The sequence below is a fragment of the Silurus aristotelis genome (genome assembly GCF_946808225.1).
Source record: "Silurus aristotelis genome assembly, chromosome: 22".
Classification (NCBI taxonomy): domain Eukaryota; kingdom Metazoa; phylum Chordata; class Actinopteri; order Siluriformes; family Siluridae; genus Silurus; species Silurus aristotelis.
In genome coordinates this window covers 1947923-1961218 of record NC_139595.1, presented here as the reverse complement: position 1 = coordinate 1961218, position 13296 = coordinate 1947923, and the positions used below count along the sequence as shown (strand labels likewise).

The following is a 13296-nucleotide window of genomic DNA, read 5'->3' as shown; positions in this document are numbered from 1 at the left end:
TGACATTTTAACGTCGGCAGTTACTGTGCTGTAAAATCAGACACTCACGGGTCTTGGGGCAAAATTTGTTTGCTTTGCCACATGCTTGCGTTGCTCAGCCTGCTGTCGTTCAGGTGGTGTGTGGACGGCAGATGCTGTCGTCGGCCGCGTTGTGTATGCTCCGTTACGCTACACTGAAGACAAAGAGGAGAAAAAGAGCAGTGTGACTATAAAAAGGAACAAACATTATCCAGGACAATCTGCGCAATGTTCCAATAACAGAACCATATTCGAGGGCACTAGACAAGTGAGCTCCAAAAGCTCCAGGGTGCGCTATACCGCTATAGTCTTTACACCGGTTATTCACTACGCTGCTATATGATACTTTCCATACATTTTTACTCGTTTTTTTTGCTCGAAATGCTGATAAAACATATTTACACCTCTTCAGTAATAGACGCATGTGGGAGTTTGATTGGACGAGAGGCCAAGACTAATTTGGGTTTTTAAACCAGGACAAGAGAGACAAGAGTTTTCAGGAGGCACCACGCGTGGATCTCGCTCATATAATGAGATATTGCTTCTCATCTGTGCCTTGGGACTTTTTAGAATATTCATGCTATATATAAGTTGTTTGAAAGGTTTCAATAGAGTCTGTCTGCAGACGGCACATAAAGAGTGTCCTTGAGTTCATAAGCGGTGTGTGGAACTCTATAAATAGGACGGTGAAAAGAAATAGGTATTTTCCATTTTATGGCATTTGGCAGACCACCTACAATTATCACATTTATACGACCGAGCAGTTGAGGGATTACAGGCCTTGATCAAGGATTGAATAGTGGCAGCTTTGTGGTGCTAAGATTTAAACTCACGACCTTCTGATCAGAAGCCTAACATCTTAACCACTGAGCTGCCACCTCATTCTTTAAACAGCTAGCTAATATGAGGATTTTCAAGATATATGTATCATTTTGCTGTTAGCAGTAGCCAAGGACGATTAGTAAAATCATATACAAATGCAAATGTATGCAAATACTTCTACACTATACAGCTAGTTTCCATAAGCTAACTCATAGTAAGTAGATATTTTAGGTTATGTACTGTATATACAGAAATGATCTTTGAAATTCAATACAACTAGCTTGCTAGCTAACCTGACAGGAGAGTACTAGTCTAGCATATCATATACATGAACATTTAATCACTATTTACCATTAACTAACGAGTAATTTTTTTTAGACTTGTATATTCGTCAATGTTTATACACAACATCTTAGCCACTGGGCTAACCAGCTAGCTAATATTAGCTGATAAACTAACAGGACATGTTTTTGGAGAGGATTTTAACATTGTATTATAATTGTACTACTGTTACTAAATTAACAACAAGTGCTAACATTAAATGTTCTGTCCAAATGTTCTCATCATTGCTAAGACAAACTACTATTAATATAAGCTACTTTAACCAAATTTGCCAATTTTTAAAATTGACATGACTAACTTTTTAATTCAACTGAACCATCTTTTTAAAGTTCTGATGACGAAGAGTCTTAAATAATCAGAATCCCAAATATTCATAGTTTTTTTTTTAATAAAATAGAACATATAATGTAGTATATATATAACATTTAAGCTAATTAGCATGAGCTAACCTGAGAGGATTTTTTAGAAAGGGTTTTAAATCACAAATCATAAATACTCACAATATACACACAGTTAGCTAGATTGCTACTACTACCCAGTAGCTAATGTTGCGCTAGCTGATTATTCATTTGAAAATAAATATCTGATTAATGAAAGAAATTTGTAAAACATTTTCATATACGTTCACGCGAACATGAGCCGAATTCCCAGTGTTAGCTTGTACTATAAGCAAGTAGCTAACTAGTTAACATTTTTTTATTCATATCCATAAACATGGCCACCACTAGCTAACATGCTAACTTCATTGTTACTGAGAATTTTTTTTATTAATGAATTAATTAGATATTAATTTCATAGCCCAAATGCTAATGCTAGACAGCTACTGTATTAGCGAAAATAACAGGATAATTTACTAACTTAACATTTAACTATTACACTAGAAAATACTGGCTAACAAATGCTAATCTGACTGGATTTTCCAGGAGTTTGATAATAATGATAATAATTGTAACTTGATTGGTTATGAAACTAACGAACTCAAGCTAATTGGACAGGTTTTCTGAGAGGATCGTGAAGTAATTTTAATAAATGTTTAACATTTTCATTTACATCCTATAAAACCGTGTAACGTGAGCGAATCTGACATGATTTGAGTGTTTTATTTCTATACACTATAATAGATTTTACTCATATGCTATAAAACTAGCTAATATCAGCTAATCTGACAGGATTTAGATAATAATGCTAATAAGTGTCTCTTTTTCTGAGTGGATCTTTACGTCATATCAATAAATACTATCAATTCTTCTAGGTACATTTGCACACATCTTTAGAAGGAACTCCGAAGGTCTGTTGTTACAAATTTCGTGGAGAACTAAGTGCAGATCTTTCTCTGGATGTAGGCTCCTCAAATCCTTCCGTCTCTTCATGTAATCCCAGACAGATCAGGGCTCTGTGGGGGCCAAAACTATTTCATCCAGGACTCCTTGTTCTTCTCTACACTGAAGATAGTTCTTAATGACTTTGGCTGTATGTTTGAGGTTGTTGTTCTGCTGCAGAATAAACTGAGTAAAGTTGGTTGGAGGTTTGGCTTTTTGGCTGCAATTCTTCCATGAAGAACAAGTTCAGGCCAGATTTCCTCAGACCGTAAATGGTTGTACTCAGATCCCACTGGTTTCTGCCAGTTCTTTGATGGCACCGCTTAGGACATCTTAGGCCAAAGGGAGGTTTGCATGATTTGTCTTCCATCTGCTGCGTTATGTTTCTTTGGCCGAACACTTCGTCTACGGTCCTCAACATTGCCGTTACTTTGTGCTTCTTCAAATAACTTGAAGAACATATCTTGAAGCTTAAGTCTGCTTTGAGATCTTTGCCTGGGAGAGACCTTGTTGTTGTGCTCAGACTTGCCATGGTGTGGGACCTATGAAACTATCTTCCACACCCTCACCTTATTAGCAGAGCTCGGCTGTTCCTCACCCAGTCTGAAGCTCCTTCACAGCTGTTTCTGTTTCACTTAATGACTGGGTTTCAATCTACTGTACATATGAAATCGATGAGCATCAGCACCTGCTTGGTGTCATTAGTTGATCAGACACTTGAATCTGACAGACATTTTTCTTGGATTTTGGATTTTTCTTCTGTTCTTCTGTTTACTTTCCATTTTGCTTAAAAATAAATAATAAACACTTTTATTTTTGAAAGCTTTCTACATTTACAGTATTTTTCACAAGTGAATAAAATGTACAATGCGTTTAACTTTTCTTTCTTTCTTTTTTTAAGTAATTTGAAATCGATTTTTACATTTTTATTTATATATTTGTGTCATATGGCAATGAAATCCATTAATAAGTTTAGTTTTCAAAGAAAACAAATGACTTGTTGATTTTAAGAGACCACAATTAGACCAGGGGGTCTAATTGTATTGTATATTATATTGCATGCAAGTAGAGATAGATAGAAAGGTTTGGTGTATAATATTAAATTTCCTTTTCCTTTGTGTACTCTCTCTCTCTCTCTCTCTCTCTCTCTCTCTCTCTCTCTCTCTCTCTCTCTCTCTCTCTCTCTCTCTCTCTCTCTCTTCTCTCTTATTTGCTAACTGCATTATAAAGGTGATGATGACGAATATTATTATAATTAATTTATTTCAAATCATAAACTTGGCTTAACTGGTGAGATATATTAAAGTTGCTGTATAGTTATATGGCCACTAGATGGCAGAAGTCACTAATAAATAAAGCGCATTTCTGTGCCGCAGGCCGGTTTTTTTTTTTACTACAGAGAACAAAACCAAGGCGAAAAAAACGAATGTATGGATAAATAATTTAATCTTTTTTGGTATGTTATACAGGTGTGTAATTTAATTAATGCCTTACATTTCTTTATTTGGGCTATTTTACTTTTATTTTTGCATTTTTTGCATTTATTTGTTTTTGCATTTATTTATGTATCCATTTACAAATTCATTCATTCACATTTTTTTTGCCCTCCATATCTCCCTAAGTAGATAGCAACATTAATAGATAGATAAATTGCTGATAGATAGATAGATAGATAGATAGATAGATAGATAGATAGATAGATAGATAGATAGATAGATAGATAGATAGATAGATAGATAGATAGATAGATAGATAGAACTTTATTGCATTGCATTATACACGTACACAGCAATGACATTCAACTTGGCATCTACCAAAAGTGCAAATTGTGTTATTTTTCCTACAGTAAGAGACTCCTGTCTGACCTCCTTCATCAACCTGTCCATCACCACTGCAAACAGGAAAGGGCTCAGAGCCGGTCCTTGATGCAGTCCAGCCTCCACCTTGAACCAGTCTGTCGTTCCTACTGCACACTTCACTGCTGTCACACTGTCCTCATACATGTCCTGCACCACCCTCACATACTTCTCTGACACACCAGACTTCCTCATACAATACCACAACTCCTCTCTCCACCCTGTCGTATGCTTTCTAAATCCACAAACACACAATGCAACTCCTTCTGACCTTCTCTATACTTCTCCATCAACATCCTCAAAGCAAATAATGCGTCTGTGGTGCTCTTCCTCGGCATGAAACCATACTGTTGCTCACAGATGGTCACCTCTTCTCTCAGCCTGGCTTCCACTACTCTTTCCCAGAACTTCATGATGTGACTGATCAACTTAATTCCCCTGTAGTTACTGCAGGTCTGCACATCTCCCTTATTCTTAAAGATCAGTACCAGCACACTCCTTCTCCATTCCTCAGGCATCTTCTCACCTTCCAAATTCCTGTTAAACAACCCTGTTAAAAACTCCACTGCATCTCCATTCTTCTACTTGTATGTCATCTGGTCCTACCAACTTTCCACACTTCATCCTCTTAATCGCTGCTCTCACTTCCTCCTTACTAATCCTATCCACTTCCTGCTTCACCATCTCCACACCATCCAACCTTCTCTCTCTCATATTTTCCTCATTCATCAGCTGCTCAAAATCCTCCCTCCATCTTCTCAACACACTCTCCTCACTAGTCAACACATTTCCACCTCCATCCTTTATTGCTTTAACTTGCGGCACATCCTTCCCAGCTCGGTTCCTCTGCCTGGCCAATCGCTACAAATCCTTTTCTCCTTCCTCAGTGTCCAACTTCTTTTACAAGACCAGTATAAATATTAATGATCGCAAAAATGATCTAGTTGATGCATTTACAGTGAAGCAATTCATTGATCTGATCCTGACCAGGGAGGCTGTGGATCTGTAGTAAAAACTTCCCTGGGCAATACGCCAGAACATCACAGGACATCACATCCATATTCACACTTCATTCACAACCAGATGCCAGTTTGCCCATGAAACCTTATTGGATATGATCATCTTTTTATTTCACGTGAAGTATTTCAGCAACCGGCTAATTATTTATCTGCAGGGAAGATCAGGCAGAAGGTTGTGATTTGATGAATCGTTGTCCAGCTGCAGGAGGATTTACTACACCGTTTAACAACAAAACAACAACAATCACAACAGCAGCAACAAACACAGCAACCAAAACAAGCACATCGTCTACAAAAACTACAACAACCAGAAATTAATTTAGAGTTGAAAACATGACACGCAGGACGTTATTTAATTACATCACAAAATATTCGAGCCTATCACGCTTCATTATTCAAATTCATACACTCACTCTAATCCTAAAATCCAGTTCAATCCGGTTTGAAGGGGTTCTTATTAACAGCCTCTTTATAACGATGCTTTGGAGAAAAGGTCATTCATACACCAAACTAATTCATGAGCCAGTGTTTAGAGCACAAATGTTGATTCTATGGTAAATAATAGAAAAATGCGTTTGAATTGGAAGCTTTACGCAGAACAGCAACGATGTGGACTGAAAACCGCCGCTTATTTTTGGCACAAAATAAACTCCTGCCTCTCGGTTCGTTCCGCTGCGTAAGCATTTCTCCTCGTTTTAACGCAGAATTTATTAATGTGGGATCTGCTTTCTTTTGATGAGTAAAAATTTCATCTCGCAGGTTTTTATTTGTAGGGACTTTGTGAGCGGGAGGAGATGAAGACGGATCTGGCTTCAGGGCGGACGGCGGCGTTTTTCTCGTCAGCTCGGGTCTCGATTACACAAATCACATGAAGGCCTGATCGATGTAACGTCGATCGAAGGTCACGTGATCCACCGAAGCTTTGTGCTGTGACATCCAGCTCAGATTTGAGGAAATCCATCAGTATCAGTGTCACAGATTCTGGTTCAGTTTCATGGAGTCCTCACATTTAAAGACGTTTATTTTGATGATTCTGTTTAATGGTTAAAGCTCGAGATAAACAGTGAAACACTCTGTCTTACACGTTTTTATTAAAACGATCAACAAGATGTTGTGATTATGAAGCTCTGATACTGGAGACTCCTTCCGTATGGGGTTTAGAAATAATCCCTGACACACTTTTCTTTGGTTACTTGTGTATGTGAATTAAAATTTGTTGCCAGCGAATCCAAAATCCATTCAAATAGGGGTATTTTTTCAATCTTCATTTGCTGGTATAGAAAAAAAAATCACAATCCGGAATTCATCTACATTGTGGTATGAGATAATGATCAAGGTTGCAAAGGGGTGGGAAAAAGTCCGGAAACTTACCATGGGAACTACATCTGGGGATTTTTGGAAATTGTAATGGAATTTTATGGAATTTATATAGGAATTGATTGAAACATTTTTTTTGGCCGTAAGCCGACACGCACCCAAAATATTTCAACAGTCAAAAAATTACATTTTTTAATTTGATTCAATTGTTAGTATCATTTGTCGGCGCAATATCTTACACGAAGCATGAAGACGTTTTAAAAAATGGATGTAATATTTATGTAATGTGCGTGAAACCCGTCGCGTCTTCTGACGTTATTTTGCGTGCAGGATTCAAGAAATGATGTGTTATGCGATGGTGCAGGTAGGGGGCGTGGCCTCTGTGGTGTGATTGATGTTGTGTGGTGAAATTGTTTTAACCAAAATGATCCAATTTTTTTTTCTTTCAGCTACATTTCATTTCCCTGTTATAGGCGAATCTGCAATTTTGTAAATTCCCACTTTATGCTTATTGATTCCTGTTAATTCCCAAGAAAGGTTTTCAGTATTAAAAAAATTACCAACTCATTTGCAAATCCAATCCCTAAAATCTAAGTTTAATAGCACAAAAGAATGGTATATTTTTATCGTCACGTCTTTTCTCGTTATATTTGTCTTTTCTGTTCATTGATGTTGCCCATCTTTGACAGGAGGTGGAGCTGGAGGTAGCAGAGCTGAAGATGTTTAGGTTTTCGTTGGGAGTGTTGAGGATGGACAGGATAAGAAATGAGTTTATTAGAGGGACAGTGCATGTAGGACGTTTTGGAGACAAGGTGAGGGAGGTGAGATTGAGATGGTTTGAACATGTGCAGAGGAGGGACATGGGGTATATCAGTAGGAGAATGCTGAGGATGGAGCCACCAGGAAGGAGGAAAAGAGAAAGACCAAGGAGAAGGTTTATGGATGTGGTGAGGGAAGACATGTTGGTGTGAAAGAAGCAGATGTAGAGGACAGGCGGGAATGGAGACGGATGATCCGCTGTGGCGCCCCCTAATGGAAGAAGCCGAAAGAAGAGGAAGAAGAAGTTGCCCATCTTTATTAGATTTACATTTCATTCAAAGAGAAAACAGGCCACATTTAAACATTTGACAGAGCGACTTGGCATAATGGCATTTTTACACTGGATTACATGAGGGTTATGGGTCTAGCAGTGGTAGCAGCCTGAAGCCCCCCAGCAGTGCATCTTGGTGGTGCTGGGATTTGAACTTCTCTTCCAATCAGACGCCCAATATCTTAAACTATGAGCTACCACTTCTCTGTTAGAGCTGGGAATTAGAGCCTTCTTTATCTTCTATCATTGGGAGCTTTATGAGGAACTTTATTCTTGTGATGCTGGTTTTGTCCACAGCTTAATATTAATTTGCAAAACAAAAACCTGCGTATACAAACTCCTATTAAACAGAATAGATGATGAGTAAACACTTTTAAAGCTTTTACATTAGCACTACTGCGTGTTAATCATCTCAGTGTAATGTATGGACATTAAATTGCTGAAAGTAACGTTTGCTATTTACTTGATGTCCATTTTTATTGGCTCCAGACTTCACCTGCAGTTAAATACAGTATTTTATTACTACTCTAAATTTCAGCTTCCGCTTAATATTACCTGGAACAGAGAATCAGCAACGTCGAATGAGTAACTGCACGACGCTCCACTCAGACGCTTTCGAGACTAATGGTGTAGCTGGTGCTGTTCTGAACACGTGCGTTACCACGTCTTGAGATTTTATCACGGACGGCGACTTAGAACAAAGAGCAAACATGAAACTCTGCAATCTGCCACAGAGACCTTTGGCATGAAGTACGTTTGACATACGGCGACGCCGCAACGAGCCATTCGAGGTGGTCGCACGTGCTTCAAGAGCAGAACATCACTGGAAGACGACCAGAGATCAGGAAGACCTTAGATGAGCTCAACCCCTGAGAATATAGAGACCATTTGGCAACTCGATGCAGCTCAAAGGTCGCCGTTTTTGACACCGTTACTGAGATCCAGCACGAATCGCAGCAGATGCTTGACATGCTTCGAGAAAAGAAGACTTCCATGACACGTTTCAGAAGTGAACACTGGGGGCGCTGTATTGCTGCGCTAGGGGACTATTTTAAAGGTGATAGTGTGGAAGCGCAGATGAATAAAACACTTTCTTGTAAACAGAGCAGGTCTCCAAACTTTTGTAGTACCTCGTAAGACCTGTACATTTCAGGGTGAAAACTTCTGTCTCTCAGGTGATGTTCTCAAGTCCATCAAGTCTCAGGAATTTTAAGTGATTAAAGGGACATAATTGGGCTTTAGGCACTGAATCAGTGCTGTACTGTTGGGAGTGTTTTTACATCATTTATACCTTGTAGACGTTTGAGAAGGTTCATGCTTAATCAGAAGCTCCTCCCATGCATTGTGAATGTCTGGATATTTTCAGATTGGTATGAGGTGTTACTCTTTAGTAGGCTGCCAAACAAGATATAGCAAAGAGTCAGTATGTAAAGTGTGTGGGGTTGCATTTCATACAAAATGGCTCCACACCATTTAATCCAGGATGTTTGTTGAATTTGTAGTCAGGATGTTCATTTAATCCCATCAACCCCATCGCTTTCGTACGTCTCAGAGGAAGAGCATCTGCTTTCCCTGGTTTAAAGTCTTCCAAAGTGCCTCAAAATGCCTGACTTCTCTCTCGGGTGCTTTCTTTTCCTGCCCTTCTACAGGGACTGATGTTCAGTAATAAGGTTGCAGTCTTAGAGTTAGAACTTTGGGATTAGTGCTTATGCAGAGGAGATAGCAAAATCTGCACACTTAACGGTCTTAAAGACTTGCCAGCTCAGGCCCACGGTCAATCATCTCTGATTTTTGACATCGGGATAAAAATGTTAATATCTGATTACTTGACGTCATGTTTCACCTTCGCCTCTCACATCGATTAATCAAGTAAGGGCGAGCTCAAACGCTTCACCATCTCTGTTTTTGGCTGAAGCTACCTGCTCGGATTATTATGGCCCAATTCTTTATATTTTTCCTCCATCATCTATTTCCTAAATATAGGATTTAGTTTTTTTATATCTGTTATTTATTTTTTAAGTCCCAGTGTAAGGGAGTAATCTATACAATTAACTGCAGTCTAGTAGGTCCGTGTCATGCTGTCTTTCCATCCATCATTGAAAAGCATCGATCACATGACCTTTCAGTTACTGCTAATCCCAGGCTAATCATCTTTTACCCAAACGAAGACTCTGCACCTGTGGTTAAAAGGATGTAAGTTCAGTTCCCAGCGCTGGAGGGAGTTAAAGAGACACTGCAACAGTCCTACGCTGACCAAATCAAGATTTAGGTCGGTCCTGTGTAATTACATGATTCAGCAAATAGCGAACAGCTTTGAGGAATCACTTCAGCAGATAAAAGGTCCTTGACGAGAGAAAACCTCCACGTGTTACCAAACACTTGCTGTGCATTTGATAGTCTTTATATTAACCAGTGAATCTGCGAAATCGATTCATGCGATGTTGCTGATTAAAGAGCGAATCACTGCCCTGCTGGATGGATGATTAAATAAATAGATAGATATATATATAACCTTTAAGCACTTCTAATAATATTTAATATTTTTATTTCAATATTTATGACATTCACATTATCTTTATAAATACTATTTTAAATATTTATTACTATTCTCATATATCATTATACTGCATTTCATCATGTTTTGTTTTTACTCACCAAAAGTGCTATGGTTGGATGAATCGGTGAATGCGGTGATGTGTGCTTACAAGGATGCATTTATATATGGATAGATGGATAGATGGATGAGAGATGGATGGAAGGATGTAATAGATGGATTGACGGTTGAGTGTATAGTACCATAAATGGATGAATGGATGGATTGGTGGATGAATAGGTGGAACAATAGATGGATACAGCTACTGGATTATGGCTAGGGGGAAATATCATTGGATGGATAAAATGATGGATGGGTGTTTGGGTGAGTGAATGGATGAATTGGGGTGTTTCAGTATAAATAGATGTGTGGATGGGTGGGTAAGTAGATGGATGGATTGAGGTCTGATGTATACATCGATAAGTGAATAATTATATTGGGCTGTTAAATTTTGGGTCAATGGATGGATGGATGGATCAATGGATGATGGATGAATGGATGAACAAGAGAAATGGAAGTATAGATTAATTTCTGGTGAGTGGATGGATGGATTGTGCTGTTGAAATATGATTAGATTGGTGGATAAATTTAGGGAATGGAAAACTGGATAGTGACTGGATGGCTAGATTTTGCTAATGAAGTATGGTTACATGAATAGATAAATGGATGGATGGATGGATAGATAGATAGATAGATAGATAGATAGATAGATAGATAGATAGATAGATAGATAGATAGATAGATAGATAGATAGATAGATAGATAGATAGATAGATAGATAGATTAATAAGGATGGATGGATGAATGAAAGGGATGAAGGGATAGATAGGTGTGTGTTAAGTGCATGGCTAGATTGTGCTGCTGAAATATGGTTACATGAATAGATAGATGGATGGATGGATGGATGGATGGATGGATGGATGGATGGATAGATAGATGGGTGAATGGATGGGTGAATGGAAGCAAAAGCGTATAAACAAATAGCTGGATGGATGGATGGATGGATGGATGGATGGATGGATGGATGGATGGATGGATGGATGGACGGACGGATGGACAGATGGATGTGTATGACACTGCTGTGTTTTTTAATAATACTAAAGTGGTTCTGCCAGATTGATTTTAAGAATAAATGGATGCAATGCTGCAGAATCGACTGATCTGCTCAGAGAATTCATCACCTCCATCATGTACGAATGATGGACTGATAGATGGACAGAAGAAAGCAAGAAAGAATGTAGAAATGTTTCTATAAGCAGAATAAATATATTCAGTGTTGATGGAGGGATGAAGATGCAATTCCGCTGAATCAGCTAATCAAATTACCTCCTATATCGTACACAGAAAGGTGGATGGATGGAGGAATGACAGGATTGTAAGCTCGATCCTTCCAGTCCTGGACACCAGTATGTTCTTTCGTTCTTTTTTTTTTCATCGACCACATCGGTTTGAAAAATGTGTGCATTTTGAAAGGATTTCTGTTGATACAGAGTCTCGTACCTCAATCACAGATCAGAAAAATTTATGAGACACTACATCCCTATTAAGCTTTTATTCTCTCCATCTTTCCTTATGCCTATCTACTTTTATTTACGGGTTTTTTTCTCTCTCTGTGTCTCCCCCTTCTTTCTTTCCATCCGTCTCCCTCATCCAAATCTTGATCACGTATGGTTGCGTAAGGGAGAGTGAGGAGCGTCGCACAGCCGCTTGTCTGTCTGGGAGGAAAAGAGAGAGAGAGAGAGAGAGAGAGAGAGAGAGAGAGAGAGAGAGAACAAGAGAGGATAGGAAGACAGAATAAAAGAGAGAGAGACAGAGAGAGAGAGAGAGAGAGAGAGAGAGAGAGAGAGAGAGAGAGAGAGAGCGCAGGCTCAGTAAAAGCTCTCACATCTCCACTGTTACTGTGCAGGAGAACACACTTACACCATCTCTGTCCACACTTGCTTGTGGGGAGAAGAAGACAGAGAGAGAGAGAGAGAGAGAGAGAGAGAGAGAGAGAGAGAGAGAGAGAGAGATCTTCAGAAATATTTTCACCCTGAGGATATTGTTTCATATCCATCATTTATAAAGTGGAACCTCCAAGAAAACCTTTCTGAAGCACTTTTCATCTGATCCTGAGCTTTTGGATGTAGAAACACGTTTTCTTGGGAGGTGATTTTTTTTTTTTTGGAGCTGTCCACCTGGATCACCTGCACCTGGCGCGTGCCTTCTTCTCTCATCATCTGTTTTTAACTGTTTTTGTTTGTTTTTTGTTTGGTTGGTTTTTTTTGACATTCAGAAAATCATTTGCAAATGTTTGACTGGAAAACTGCACATGCACATTGCACGTGACCGGAGCATGCACGTAAAGCCGTTTACGAAAATGACATCTCGTTAAAATCGACTGCAAGAACGATTTCTTTTTTTTTTCTTTTTTTTTCGTGCACCGGTATCGTGATTGCGATTGCGTTGTAAAAGAGCGAGAAAAGGTGCGTGACAGAGACAAAGACAGAGAGAGAGATAGAGATAGAGAGAGAGAGAGAGAGAGAGAGAGAGAGAGAGAGAGAGAGAGAATGGCCGCGATCGCGAGCTCCTTGATCCGCCAGAAGCGCCAGGCGCGCGAGTCAAACAGCGAGCGCGTCTCGGCGTCCAAGAGGCGCGCGAGCCCCAGCAAAGACCCGCGCTCCCTATGCGAGCGCCATTTCCTCGGCGTCTTCGGTAAAGTGCGCTGCTGCAGCGGCAAGAAAAGACCCGTGCGCCGGCGCCCAGGTCTGTCCTCGGTGTTACTTCGGTGATTTTTAATTTCTAATGCAAAAAAAAAAAATAATAATAATAATAATTAAATAAAAAAGAGAAATCATCAGGTTTAGACCTCACGTGTTGCGTATTGTAATCCTTGCACGTGCAAAAAAAAAAAAACCCAACAAAAAATTATTAAAATTAC

At 39.1% G+C, this 13296-nt stretch overlaps 1 protein-coding gene across 4 annotated transcripts in view; it reads left to right on the top strand.

The window, feature by feature from the left end:
- Positions 1 to 13296, top strand: part of fgf12a (fibroblast growth factor 12a) — a 176467-nt gene that overhangs the window by 130153 nt on the left and 33018 nt on the right. The window contains exon 2 of one of the 4 annotated variants that reach the window (XM_083525235.1): positions 12166 to 13121. The exons of 1 other annotated variant lie outside the window; for it this stretch is intronic. In XM_083525235.1, the coding sequence (XP_083381361.1) occupies positions 12926 to 13121 (196 nt within the window). In that variant the 5' untranslated portion in view covers positions 12166 to 12925. Of the gene's footprint in view, positions 1 to 12138; positions 13133 to 13296 lie in introns of those variants that run through there. 2 more of the 4 variants (XM_083525236.1, XM_083525238.1) reach the window with 2 other exon arrangements.